The 14,144-nt window shown below is 33.4% G+C and overlaps 2 protein-coding genes across 2 annotated transcripts; one reads left to right on the top strand and one right to left on the bottom strand.

The window, feature by feature from the left end:
• Positions 1–1,482: 1,482 nt before the first annotated feature.
• LOC134267431 (uncharacterized) lies at positions 1,483–4,312 on the top strand. The gene is made up of 3 exons (XM_062749648.1): positions 1,483–1,723; positions 2,636–2,698; positions 4,010–4,312. Exons 1-3 carry the CDS (start codon positions 1,597–1,599, stop codon positions 4,222–4,224), a joined length of 405 nt encoding a protein of 134 aa, XP_062605632.1. The 5' UTR covers positions 1,483–1,596; the 3' UTR covers positions 4,225–4,312.
• LOC134267419 (putative nuclease HARBI1) lies at positions 2,521–8,076 on the bottom strand. The gene is made up of 6 exons (XM_062749639.1): positions 7,427–8,076; positions 6,825–6,937; positions 6,437–6,548; positions 6,083–6,206; positions 5,674–5,940; positions 2,521–2,674 (listed from the first exon to the last, which is right to left on the bottom strand). Exons 1-5 carry the CDS (start codon positions 7,842–7,844, stop codon positions 5,679–5,681), a joined length of 1,029 nt encoding a protein of 342 aa, XP_062605623.1. The 5' UTR covers positions 7,845–8,076; the 3' UTR covers positions 2,521–2,674; positions 5,674–5,678.
• Between the last annotated feature and the right edge of the window lie 6,068 nt (positions 8,077–14,144).

The following is a 14,144-nucleotide window of genomic DNA, read 5'->3' as shown; positions in this document are numbered from 1 at the left end:
CATGAATTTAAAGCTGGGCATGGGGGCTTGCTCAGCATTTGCCTTCCTCTTTTTTGAAATATCTATAAATACAGAATTAGTTTATGGTAGGGCAAGCAAAAATTCAGGTAGGGCTAGTCAATTTTGACCATGTACTTGCCCTTGGACTAGTGCCTTAAAAATCTATTTGTCAGCCCCTGCATATATAGCCTGAAATACATGGTTACTGTCTTGAAATGTAAGCGATATTTGGGCGAGGGTCAAATGCCGACCTGAGCCCAAATATTGCTTACGTTTCAAGACAATTATCATGTATTTTGTTTATCTTTATTTTTTTTTACATTTGAATGTCTTAAACAAGGTATTTTTCACAGATGTAGGAACATCTCTGCAGCTGAAACTATGACTCCATGGCATAAACATTGCAATACTCATAAATGATGAACAGTGCTTTTAGAATATCAAAATACATGCACGAGGCTGTCTTAGTACGTTCAACTACATGCAATATTTATTATATTACACTTAATGTTGTATACAAATTTAGTTACACAGTCAGTCATTGACCTAATACGGATTCATACAGGATGTGAAATGAAAATTCGTATTGGGCGAGGCGAAGCTTTTATCAAATCTGTAATCTACAAAATTGTCTGAAGCGGGATAAATACATAATATACAAATACATATAACAGTGAACCGTGTGAACACATTACTTCTGCACAGTTTCTATTTTTTTTAATATCACCTGTCGTCAAGCAATGTTGACTGTTGCTACATTTGAGGGCGTGCCTTCGGTATTCAGAGGGTAATTGTATTTTTTAAATGTTTGGCGACTAATCAGATTCAACTAATTTACATGAAAGTATTATATTGAAAATTTTCAATTTTTGAAAACCATTACCTCACCTTGTTTGACCATGGCTTTCTTGGGGAAAAATTTCAAGGTTACACTCGACTATACGCAAAATTTAGATAAATGATGCATCGAACTGCATTCATGTTTAAACAAAATCAGTCACACTCCAAGATCAATTAAATGCACTGTTGTGTCATATGACAATGGAATGATGGAACAAAAAAAGATTTCAGAATTAAAATATGAGCTTTGTTGATTAAATCTATACTGTTATATATACATGTACCATGCCAGTAAAGTTTTGCCATTACAAGACTGACTGAAGAGGGCTTAAAACATTTGGTACACAATGTATCAAGTAGAAATTGAATTCAATATGATTGTTCTTTATTCACATTTATAGCAAACTGCCAAAGTAAAATTTTTTGTACCCTTTTAAAATCTAGTGTGTACACTTAATATAAGCTGCAGAACTGTAGCTCACTGCTTGGGAAAATTCATTTTAAAACCATTTTAAAAGCCCGCGAAAGCTAAAACTACAAGAAATAAATACCTAAAGTAGCAACAAAAAATCTTTGGCATAAATTGAAGGTTTTTACACTTGGATCTGTAGCTCTCTGCTTTATCCGTCCTAATTTTCCCAAGCAGAGAGCTACAGTTCTGCTCAATATAACAACTGAATCATAAATTTTCTGCAATTACACTGTTTGTTTAAAAAAATGTTATAATTGATTTTAGCCAAGGGAAAGTTGTCTGAGATGAAGAGGCCTAAGACTGGCGGTGGTCCAAAGCCCCCAAGTCCATCTCCCGCAGAAAAATCCATCTTGGATAACTTGGACGGTAGACCTTCTTTGGAAGGTATATCTGGTGGCATTGATACAGCTGGTAATAAACTCTTAACACTTTCATTAATTAAAATTAATTAACAAACAACAACTTTGCATGGTATCTCTGTATTAATATTACTATGTGTTAAATGTTAATTCAAACTTATCAGCAATTTACAATTCAAATTTGTGACAACTGCATGTAAACTAAATGTAGATTCATTCAAAGAGCAGTGTTGTCAAAACAATTATTTACCGTAGTTAACTATAGATAAAATTTCAGGGATGGTAATTGTATACAAAATACATAAAAGTGTAGACTAAACAAGGTGTGTTTGAGAAACACTGATGCTCCATATGGGAGCTTATGGCACAGGTTAAAATTCCCAGATGCAAGACCGTTATTCTAACATTGAAGCTCAAGGGGTGAAAAATTGTCAATAATATTTACCTGTGGAATATGAAAGCCCAAGCTCCAATTATTCATAAGTTATGGTCAAGGTTAAACTTCTGAAAATGTGGGTCAATCTCAAAGGTCAAGTTTCAAAATTTTTATCTTGTTAAAATTACATATTTGAAGTAAGAAAGGCTTAGCACCATTCAGAATTTAAAGCTTAGACTAAAGTTTGTTAAATTTTTACAAAAGTGGGTCAAACTCCAAGGTCAAATAGTCCACTATATATGTATCAAAAGAAAGGTCTTGTCACGTGGAATACATGTATGAAATATGAAAAGCATAGCTCTAAACAATCAAAAGCAATGAACAAGGTTAAACTTCTTTCACAGACGAACAAACAGACAGTGGGACACACCAACAGACAGGGCAAAACTATATACTCTCGTGTCTTTGATTTATAGGGCATAAAAAAAAAACGAAAAAAGATGCAATGTAAGTTCATTCTGCATTTACATAATCAAAACTAATTTTAAATTATGATATCTCTTATAATCTGTTATGTTTGTTTAATAGATCTTTTGCCAATCCAGCCTTCCACCTCCTCAGACATGCCTGAAAAGATTAAAGAGACAAGAGGTACAGTAACTAGAAATGTTTGATAGAACCATATCCAGGTTGATTTGGACTTTCACTGAGTAAGGCATGGCATTCTTGGCGCTAAGTAATGATAAGCTTCTGTTAAATGGCAATTAGATTCTCACTGTGTTAGAATTTAATAAAATCAGGAACTTTAAATTGTTGTTGAAAATGATGAGATGACTTGAGCTCCACCATTTTGTCGGACAAGACAACATTATTGGTTATTCAATACACTAACTGGCATTAGACCAAATTTCTATCCCATGTATATTTCAACAGTGAAGGAAAGCTGTGTAGATTACAGAAGCTAATTATGCAACGTCAAGAATGCCACGCTTTACTGAAAGTCCAAACTTACCTGGAAATGGTTCTAATAAGATTTTTTTTGGCTTAATGAAGCAACAACACTGATAGTAGTTGCCTTATTTCTTAAAAAAAACAATTCTTTGTGTGGTCTCAATATTGAAATAATTTTCACATAAGCTCATATCAAAAATTGCCAGATTTTCATAGAATATTACCCTTTTCTGTCTCTCAGTCTGTGGTAGTTTGTTTTTAGCTCACCTGAGCCGAAGGCCCAAGTGAGCTTTTCCGATCAAAATTTGTCAGTTGTCTGTCGTCATTTCAAGTTTTTTAAATCATACCCTCTCCCCGTTAAGGATTGATTGGGACCTCTTTTGGGTTTAAACTTTTCAATTATTATCTGATTTCTGCATTTTTTCAGTGTTTAGGTGAGCGATGTGGCCTATGGGCCTCTTGTCTGGATTATTTGATGCTTTGCACAAGGTAATAAGCTTTTCTTCAAAGAACCATTTTGCAAGGAAAGTTATTGCTTCATTACTTTAAAATTTTATAATTTTTAAACCCAAGCTTGAAGAGCAAGGGATAGAAAGGTACAATGGCCGATCCATCTGTATATCCATGAAGAAATACCATCTGATATACAAAATTTCCATGTTACATAACTTTTGTTTTTTGGAGACTTCCAACAGCCTTGATTAGTCATTGTGTTATATGGAATCTCATGTTGAATTAGTTTACACCTACATGTATTTATGGACAAGAACAAATTTTAATGAAAGTTTATTGTCCTTTGAGAAATTGTTGCTGTTGAATTGAACAATATAGAATTGCTTTTATAAATTACAGTCACCTGAGTCTACATTCATCTGCTTTTAGGGAACTTGAGCAATAACATGTATGTTTAAAAAGGAGGATAGGATGTGAATTTGAGACCTTAAGACCCAGTATGTTCAGATTAAAAAAAAAAGAATTCCATCATTTTCACTAGTTTTCTTCTTTTAACAGATTCTGTTAAGTCAAAGAAGAAAATGACTGTTCAAGATTATGAACAGAGGATCCTTGGTCTGGAAACAGAGAAGTTGCAGGAACAAATTATGAAGATAAAGGATGAAAGAGAGCTAATCCAGACACAGAAGTCCTATTATGATTTAAAATTTCAAATATTAGTTAATTCACACCCAGAAGTAGTAGCTCAGATGTTAAAAAGTAATGAAATTTAAATGTCTCACATATAGATATAGCTGCAGATCTGTAGCTCTCTGAAAAACAAGAGATGTTTGAAAAACACTTATGCCCCCCTTCCCCACAAATTGGAATTTTTCTAAGTCCAAAAGGGCATTACTCTGTCAAAAATGGTGTGATCATATGATCATACCCAAAACAGAAGTTAATCTAGATATTCATCTGACTAATCTGTATACTAAATTCCATTTCAATATGTGCAACCTCCCCAAACAAAATGAGCGGAAACTGCAAACAATTGGAATTTTTCTATGTCCAAGGGGCATAACTCTGTCAATTATGGTGCGATTGTACCCGAAACAGAACTTGACCTAGATATTCATTTGATATACTTGTATACCAAATTTCATTTCAGTATATGCAACGGTTATGAAGAAAATGAACGGAAACTAAATGGACCGACAGACCGACCGACAGACAGCAGCAAAGCAATATGCCCTCCCTTCTTCGAAGGGGGGCAGAAATATATATTGATAGACTGGAGAGCTACAGTGACACCCATTGAAAAACTGTAAATTTATTGCACTCAAAAAAGTGAGCTCCATTCTTGATTAATTTTTCCAAATTCTTACCTCAATTGCAAAAAATGGAAGATTTCAAAAAATTACTCTCTCCTCTATCAAGTTCTCTTGAAGTTGACATTTGAACAAAGCATATTGGACCGAATTGTCTTTGAAACCAAAATGGCAGTATAAATTAGCGAAATGTCCAACGATTGCAACATCAGGGCCAGGGGACTTATAAGGAATGTCTTGTTGTGGAAAGAGTCAAAGAATATGTTAGGAACACACAGTTAGTAATATTTTGAGATTACAGCTTAAAAAACATGGAGAAATAAATTGAGAACCAAGCACATTCATTTGTGCGCAATAAATATACAGTTTTTTCAATGGGTGGCTCTGTAGCTCTCCGGTCTATCAATTTATATTTTTTCAGAGAGCTACAGATCTGCAGCTAATATAGATAAGGGTACTCCAAGTTTTTTTTCTATGTTTAACTGATTTTTGTTTTTGTTTTTACTTAGCCAGTTGCTCAGGTTAGCTATGTGGCCCCTGGATTCTTAATGTTTTAAAGAACAGGTAGGGAATAGTGACTCTGCTGAGAGTTGTGGACCATGAATCTCTTATTCAACATTCATAAGTGTGTTTACGCACTTGTACAAATTAGATCCTCAAGTAAATGTGTATATTTAGATTGTTTGATGTTAAATGGGTATATTTAAGATTGTTGGATGTATAGCATTTAAACCATTAAGTCATTAAATATTCTCATCAAAATTTGATTCTGACTGTTGTTGTATTTTACCCATAGCATCATAATTCCCAAATTACTTTGAGTAGCTATAAAGCTGTACATACAATTAAAAAAAACTGGATATTCTGAAATTCAATTTAATAAAATAACTAATGTTAAGAAAATAGATTTACCCTCTTCATAAGAAGTAACTATCTCGGATGTGGTCCCTTACAGTGCGCCCAACAGCGTCATCTGGCACTTGAATGTCAAGAGCACTCTCATTCATCTCATTCATAACATCAATGTCTTGAAGGATGTCTCTTCGCTCAATGCCGATGTTATGAAGTATGGCACAGACTGTGACAATTCTACAGGCCCTCTCTGGCTTGGTTCTTAGGCCACAGTGGAGGGAATGAAATCTTTTTTTTAGGATGCCAAACGTTTGCTCTATTGTTACTCTGACAATGAAAATGAATAAAGACATACATGTAATATACTCCTTGTATGGTTTTCTAGATTGAATCTTGAAATTTCTGGTATTGAAATGGTTAATTGGTTAAGTTTTTTTGCTCTATAGAAAAGAAAAATTTTAAGAGTAACCTTGTTCTACAATGTGCTAAATTAAATCTCCTGTTCCCAGGGGCATCCTCTGCCATGTAAGGTGTCATTAGGTATGGTTTCAGGCCATATCCTGAATCTCCTAGTAAAATCCCTGCTAGCTGTCCTACATTGCATAAAGGTTTCATAACCAATCAAATAATTCATGAACTGTTTTCAATTTATACATAATGTAGAAAATGAGATTTTTAAAAAAAAAATTGAAGTAATTGTAAAAAGTGTATCTATACACTATAAAGGTTTAAAAAATATATAGAATATGTTGATTATATCAACAGGTATAATTACATCCAACATTATAGACTGTAGAAAAGCTCAATATATTCAGGCACATACCTTCTTCCATTATTCGGCACAAGCTCGATTCCCTAAATATTCGAGCATCATGGACACTTCCAGGCCACTTTGCAACAACATCAAGGACTTTGAATTGCGGATCACATGTCATCTGAAGAATTACATTAATGTATAATATATACATGATTTTTATATATTTTTATATATATATATATATATATATATATATTTATTTTTAACACTGTATTATATATATATATATATATATATATATATATATATATATCCACGGGATAAAGGTGCAAACATGGGATAAATTAATGTATATAACATATATCATTTTCATGCTAGAATTTGCTAGAGCTTGAACTTACAGCAATTGAAGGTTGAATGGGGGGGGGGGGGTCACATTATATGCTACATGTACCTGTATATTTAGGGCATGGTAACCTTTACGGCATAGGTAGTCCGATTCATTTTCAGCTGGGGCAATAATTTTCACCATGGTGCCATCCACGCATCCAATTATACTTGGGAATCCTAAGAAATAAGAATTCATATTTTATCAAAAATATCAACATGTCTTCCATTTTTTCTTTGGAAAGAGGGAGAGGGGCTAATTGTAATAGATAAATGATGCTAATTTTTAAAAACATTATAGAATTATTTATTTCGATGAAAAGATGAATTGCCTCAAAAGCAAGGATCATAGGATGATGATGGACAACATGTGCTTGATCCACCAACCTATTTTCAATATTGAAAGAAATTATTTTGTTTGTATATTTTCATATGATATGGATGTATATATTCTATTTAATAATCGGATTAAATGAATGAACTCTGTAGGGGTCTATGAAAAGTTTTAAATATATGTATGGCAATGTGTTTTATAAGTATTGCATACAACATGTTATTTACATATATTGTTTATTATGAAATCGGGTTCAGGATTCGTATTTTTACGACTGGATGAAGGTCAAATGAAAACAACAAGACATGCAGACGCTTCTGTGCGTATTATTTTACCTGCAATTTTATGGAAAGCAGATTTAATGCAGCTGGATTCATTCCTGTCAGGCAGTCGAACGAATCGTCGGACCTGTGTGCAGATAAGGTCAGTCACCCGGCGCACTGCTCTCCCTGCCGTACTCTTCGACACAGACAAAGTGTCCCCTAGGGTTAGATAAAAAGACCCCGTGGCATAGAACCGGAGGGCAACCAAAACCTGATACAGGGGAGTAAGGGGGTTGTTTCGCTGGCTGTTGTACAGCAATTGGTCTTGGATTAGACCAACGATAAACATGATGGTTTCCGGGACAAACCGATACCTATCAAACACCTCAGCTTCGTTAAGGGCTTCCAGTGGATTGGATCGGTCATTCAGTCTTCTTATGATCAAATTTCTTCGGCGACGTCTGCGTCGTAAACACCTCCTGACAGCCATTTTGGTGAGTGATTTCACGTGAGTTTTTTATGTGAGGTTACTGTTTACCAAACTCAAGATTTTCAGAGAAAACTCTGATTTTTTTCTCACCAGAGTCGGAAAAAACGTTGGTGGCACGCGCTTTTGAAAATATATAAGATATAAGAAAAAACTCAAAGGAATAGCGTGAGTTTGAAAAATATTTATTTGGTGGCACAGTTTGGTCAGAAAATCTCTGATTTTCTGTAAAATCTCAGATGTGAGAAAATTTCAGCGTTGGTGGCCCCAAAGCCTGGTGTTATAGTGTGGGGCTTAATTGATAATCTTGTGAAATGCATGTAAATCTTTTTCTGCTCCTGGCTATTAATGTAATGAATTAATTAATATATAGTTATGATGACGAAAAGTTCTTCTCCCAAAACTGTGAATTTCATTGCCCCTTGGTAATGTGTTTTGGTGTTAGGGTGGGGCTCTATAAATGATTATATAAATGTATTGAAAATGCATGAATTCTTTGAAAAATTTCTCTTCTGCTTCTGGCCCCGGGATCATGAAACAGATTAAGACTTATGTCAAAATTTCAAATAACTATAAAATCTTTAAAACTTGTTAAGGTAAGGTTTGCGTCTCCCTCCAACTTTTATTTTTTTTAATATGCATACATGCCATATATCAATTTATTCAGGGAGATTAGCTTCATCATTTAATATGATTTTCAAAGATATTGCCCGTCCCATTTTTTTAGTAAAAGACGCCAAATTTAACGTATTTCATATTTCACCTCGAATATTATTTTCATTAAAAAAATTGATTTATTTTATTAATTATCAAACTTTTATAATTAAAATGACCTGAATTAGTATAATTCATGCTTCTATTATTTAAACTATTAATTTTCCGTTATCAAAAATGTGAAAAATTGGGTAAAAAAGAAGATTTTTCAATTTTCCTTGATAAAGTGAAACCGTTGCCATGGCAACAAAAATATAAAAATCAACGTTTTACATATCTTACGATTCCATCAAATTCCATGAAGTTATTAATTTGATCATTTTAAATAATTTGAACCAAAAAAATATGTATGTCCCCAATATTATTTCCATGGAAACATGGGCTATATAATGGGTTATGAACACAAAAATCAGGCTTTTTCTACACTTATAAAGACAACATTGATATCACCTTGTCATGGTGAATGTTAAAGACTAAATATATTTTTGATATTGTTTTTAAGCAAAACTTGGCCAAAAATATTCAAAATAAAACTCCTCCTGTGCTACAAGATGGTCTAAAAATTTATTCCATAGAAGAAATCTAGTATTTATGGCAATCTTTACATCTGAATATTCTGATGAAATTGTCCATGAATTATACTGCAACACCTTTAGAAGGACATGTATATGTTTATAAACATACTTTAGAACATGTTGCAACTAACCCAATTAAAAGCCTTTGAATTTGACCTCATGCTGATTTAGTTATTCCAACATGTAGTATTTTCTAGACATCTTCGTAGCAAAATATCTTTATTCAGTTATGTCTTGTGACAATCATCATACATGTATGCCATCTTTTGAGTGAAATGTTGTAAGCATTGCATCCACGAAGCTGCTGCTTTTATAATTAAATGATTTCTTTACTTTGAAGAGTAGAAATGCTATCTTGAAAGTAATGTTTGTTTGCCCTCTCTTGACTCTGGGTAAAATTATTGGGTCGGTAGGTGAGAAAATCTTCAACAACATTTCTTTAAGGGGAATAAGAGGAATAAAAAGAAAAAATACAGCCCTGCATAGAAAAAAAAATTTCAGTCTGGTCATTTTAGTCAGTCGGTCTGGAGAGGCCGACAACCAAACATTTCTTAAAGATGGCCTATTTCTACACTTCATGGACATTAGCTCAATCTTTGGATTAGGTAGTCTGAGAATCTAAATTGAAATATCAGACAGAACAAAATAAAGATGAATTCTAAGTGACATCAATTCATACTTTAATGAGTTTACAGAGTACTTCTGATTTCAGAGAAAAGGCAAATTCTGCAAAATGACATAACACTGTCATAAATATTTGTCAAGAACAAGCAAAAAGAAATAATGTTACAGTGATAGATATATCTCCTTGGTATCCATGAAATAAAAATTTAAATATAAAATTTTTTTCTCTTTTTTATACAGAAAAAAATTAAAAAATTATAAATGTATACAATTATCAAATAAACTACATGTATTTGTGAAAGATTTTAATTTTAGTTGATTACTAAACTGGTCTTATCATTCCTACTAAATTAACAACCATTCAATTTCCAAGTGTCATATTTTAAACTGTTAAATGTTCACTGCAACTTTATTTACAAAACTCATCAGTTTTCAGAAATACTTACTTGAGCATATTAGGTCCTGGTAAGAACAAAATTTAATGAATAAAAATATTAAATTTAATTGTTCATGTATTAATTTCCTTGCAATTTTACAAAATAACCCTTTTAAGAAACTTGTTACTTGTAAGTGTAGAAAAAAGCAACCTTCAATTAATACCTAAATGTATACCTTTATTTTACTGAAAACAAATTCAAAGATGGACAAACAGAGCATGCATTGCAATCATCACATACACATATTTTCTAAATATATTGAAAACAGCATGTATATACTACCAGGTAGATAGGATGCTTTTAAACATTAATTTTTTTTCTATAATCTATAGACATATAAAACATATGCATTGGGTACAACAAATCATCATTTCTTTTCCAAATCTCCACTGACTTTGCCATGTCTGGTTCAACATCTTAGCTTGACCCATATCCAACTTTCTTTAATATTCTAGGATGACCTCTACTTTGATTGATGGCACAAATCTTTTAGGGAAACATCGAAGTACTTTTTTTTGTTATTATCTATTCCAATTAATGACCCAAATTGATCTGAAATCATATGTGTTCATTTTTACAATAACATTTAAAGAATTGCATTTTTGGAATTGCATAAGGAATTGGACTGAATTTCATTCACTCAAAGAAATGAAATTTCCAATATAATCAATGAAGAATCAATATGAAATTATTGTACAATTTATACATGTAGATTGAATTATAGTGAAATGCAAATGCTTGATCAAGAAAATTAATGTTCTTGTCATGCACAATTTGTATTAATTAAAAAATGAGATATCAATTAAAATCAAACATCATTTAAAAGGTAACTTGAACAATTGAATACCTGTTCCAAAAATGTTACAAATATTAGGCCTAAAAAGCAAGGATTTTTTTCATAATTTCTTGAATTAATGCATTTTTATTTTTTGGCAATGTTGGGATATTAGCCACATCCTGACACCCTTAAATTGTACCGTTTATTCATCGTTTTTAAATCTGTAGTCAGAAGATCATTCATAACTTTCAGTTAAATGAATAGTTAAATAATTACCTGATGAAAATACTATCAACAATCAAACTGTCAACATCATCATTGGACATGGTCAAACACTGTCAAATGCACCGTGACTTTTCTTCCCTGTTTGGACTGCATAAAGCATAATACTTTACAGGATACTCTCAGGTCTTTTCTTTTTTCCTTCCCATTCTCACTTAAAATTTTAGTGTAGTGGTGAAGCGAGAAACACACAACAGCACAATGCGTCGATAACTTTCTTCTGATCGGAATGGCCTACAACTTGCCACATTCCGTATCGAAAATAAACAAGTCCTCATTTATTGGTTCATTCGCATGCATCACGCAAATCTCAAAGGCTTTTAAGATTCCTATGCTTTGATTTGTTATAAGACTTTTTCCTTAAAACGTCCTTTGTATTTAGTCCTAAGTCCTAACATAACAATAAGTGACAACAAACATCAAGTATGACAGAGGAAATTCGTTACCGAGATGCTTAGCATCGCTGGTTTAAAGTCGCCTGTTTCAAACGCTTTGGTGATTCGCAAGAGTTATCTCCCTGTTAACGCAAACCTTACCTTAAAGGAAACTCAGACTTTGCATACAACAGCAAACTGATGATACAAAATCGGAAAGCATTTTCATTTTGGGCTGCTTGAACTCTAAAAAATTTCAGCAGCTAAGACATATTTTGACTGTTTTCCATATTTAAAATTATGAATTTCATGGGCCCCTGGGTCAAGGTGGGGTGGGGCTTATGCCCCTCTTTGAAGACTGGAGGGTATATTGCTTTGCTGCTGTCTGTTGATTAGTCTGTCTGTCGATCCATAATCTGTTTCCTTCTTTGTTAGCTCACCTGAGCTGAAAGCTCAAGTGAGCTTTTCTGATCACATCTTGTCCGGCGTCCATCAGTCTGTCCGTCAGTCTGTTAACTTTTCACATTTTCGACTTCTTCTCAAGAACCGCTGGGCCAATTTCAACCAAACTTGCCACAAGGTATCCATGGGTAAAGGGGATTCAGATTTGTTCAAATAAAGGGACACACCTTCATTCAAGGGGAGATAATTGGAAATTTATGACGATTTGATGGCATATTTAAAAAATCTTCTTCTCAAGAACCAATGGGCCAGGAAAGATGAAACTTATTGGGAAGCATGCTCAGGTAATGTAGATTCAAGTTTGTTCAAATCATGACAAGCAGGGGTAGAGCAGGGCCAAAATGGCCGACCATAATTTTACATAGAAATATATAGGAAAATTCTTTTAAAATCTTCTTCTCAAGAATGACAATGCCACTATTCCTCATCTTTATATGGAAGCATGCTCTGGTAGTGTAGATTTGTGCAAGTCATGACCCCCGGGGGTAGGGCGGGGCCAAAATAACCGACCAAAGTTGTTAAAGGTATACATAGGAAAATTCTTTAAAAATCATTTTCTAAAAAATAGCAAATCCATGATTGGTCATGGGACTACTTTAGGATTGAAACTTTAAGATAAAAAGTCATTTTCTTCTTTTTCTTACCCTTGGTGCTCAGGTGAGCGATGTGGCCAATGGGCCTCTTGTTTCGCAGTTGTTACACACATTGAAATTAAATTTTATATACAAATTGATCATAAGAATTTCTAGGTCAGGATCTGTTTGGGATACAATTGAGCAATTTTGAATTGAGTTATGCACCTTGGAATTAGAAAAATTACAATTATTTTGGGGAAGGGCATAAGTGGTTTACAAACATCTCTTGTTTATTATTTACTAAAAAAAGATTTTTAAACATTCTACTCTGCTCTTGGGTATTATGCAGATGCAGCAAATATATATTTATGATAGAAAAAAATTTCTCTTCCCAAATTGTGAATTTCATAGTCTCTGGGTCAAGGGTTCCATGTGTGTTTGTGCGGGGAAGGGGGGGGGATCTTTATTATTTTCTGAAAAAAATTGCATGCTATTGAAATTTTTTTTTCCACTGCTCTTTGGTATATGTATTATTTAAACAAACTCAATACATACATATAGTTATGATGAGACTCCAGAAGGACTCCTAAACTTGCAATTAATTGATTAACTAGCAAAAATGCATAAAACCTTTAGTTTGGTTTAAATGAGCAAAACATGCTCAAAGTCAGATTCTTCCCTGGAAAGCATTATAAAATATTGACCTAATGATTATTTCTATGATTAAAAAAACATTGTATTTGTATGAATAATATGTATCATGTTTTGCAATGGGGAGTTAGAGTTGCTAGTAAAAGATTTATGAATGACAAAACCAAAAGCCACGTTGTATACCAAAGTCTGCGTGTTCTGAATTGCAGCACCAGGCAAATGACAAAACGTATTTGTAAAAATTGAATACCTTACACACAATAGACAAGTGTCAATTTTATATTTTGCATTCGTTTCCATCCCTGTAAGATTTCAGAAAAACCAGTATAACGCAAAGGAAATTTTACTATATATCAATTTCTTGTTTTACAGTGGCTGATGATGACTCACTATTGAAGTCATTTATCAGGATAAACGCTGCAGATTTGAAACCAGACCCGGGCAGTGCAACTGACATCTCTGACACAAATGAACAAGAAGACAATTTGGAGCAAGGAAGTACTGATAAAAACTCTGAAGTAGTTTATAGCCGAGAAGAAAAGAAGAAGAGAACGTTGAGAGGTCCATTTCTCCATCTGAAGGCAAAGAAAAACAGAATACAGTTGAGACAGTGGCCAGTGTTCTCTCCTCAGAAGCACAAGAAATGTTGAAGGATGAAATTTTCCAAAAAATCTTGTCTGAAAAAGAAAAATTCCCAACTGTAAGCTTGCTGGATTTTGCTGGGCAGTTAGCATATTATGCTTGTCACCAAATTTACGTAACACCAAAGGCCTTCTTTATTCTTGTGCTGGACATGACTAAGAGGTTTGAAGATGTTGTGGATAAAGAGAA

The sequence above is a fragment of the Saccostrea cucullata genome, unplaced genomic scaffold, assembly GCF_032062105.1.
Source record: "Saccostrea cucullata isolate Sc308-1 unplaced genomic scaffold, CSIRO_AGI_Scuc_v1 ctg15501, whole genome shotgun sequence".
NCBI lineage: Eukaryota > Metazoa > Mollusca > Bivalvia > Ostreida > Ostreidae > Saccostrea > Saccostrea cuccullata.
The sequence above is the reverse complement of the archived record's forward strand: the minus strand, read 5'-3'. Positions and strand labels throughout refer to the sequence as shown.

Excerpts from the sequence above, each read along its gene's own strand:
- LOC134267431 (XM_062749648.1), top strand. The coding sequence starts at position 1,597 with ATGAAGAGGCCTAAGACTGGCGGTGGTCCAAAGCCCCCAAGTCCATCT. Across the intron at positions 1,724-2,635 it reads TGGTGGCATTGATACAGCTG|ATCTTTTGCCAATCCAGCCT; the intron begins GTAATAAACTCT and ends TTTGTTTAATAG. Across the intron at positions 2,699-4,009 it reads AAAGATTAAAGAGACAAGAG|ATTCTGTTAAGTCAAAGAAG; the intron begins GTACAGTAACTA and ends TTCTTTTAACAG.
- LOC134267419 (XM_062749639.1), bottom strand. The coding sequence starts at position 7,844 with ATGGCTGTCAGGAGGTGTTTACGACGCAGACGTCGCCGAAGAAATTTG. Across the intron at positions 6,549-6,824 it reads ACCATGCCCTAAATATACAG|ATGACATGTGATCCGCAATT; the intron begins GTACATGTAGCA and ends GTAATTCTTCAG. Across the intron at positions 6,207-6,436 it reads GTGCCGAATAATGGAAGAAG|GACAGCTAGCAGGGATTTTA; the intron begins GTATGTGCCTGA and ends TATGCAATGTAG.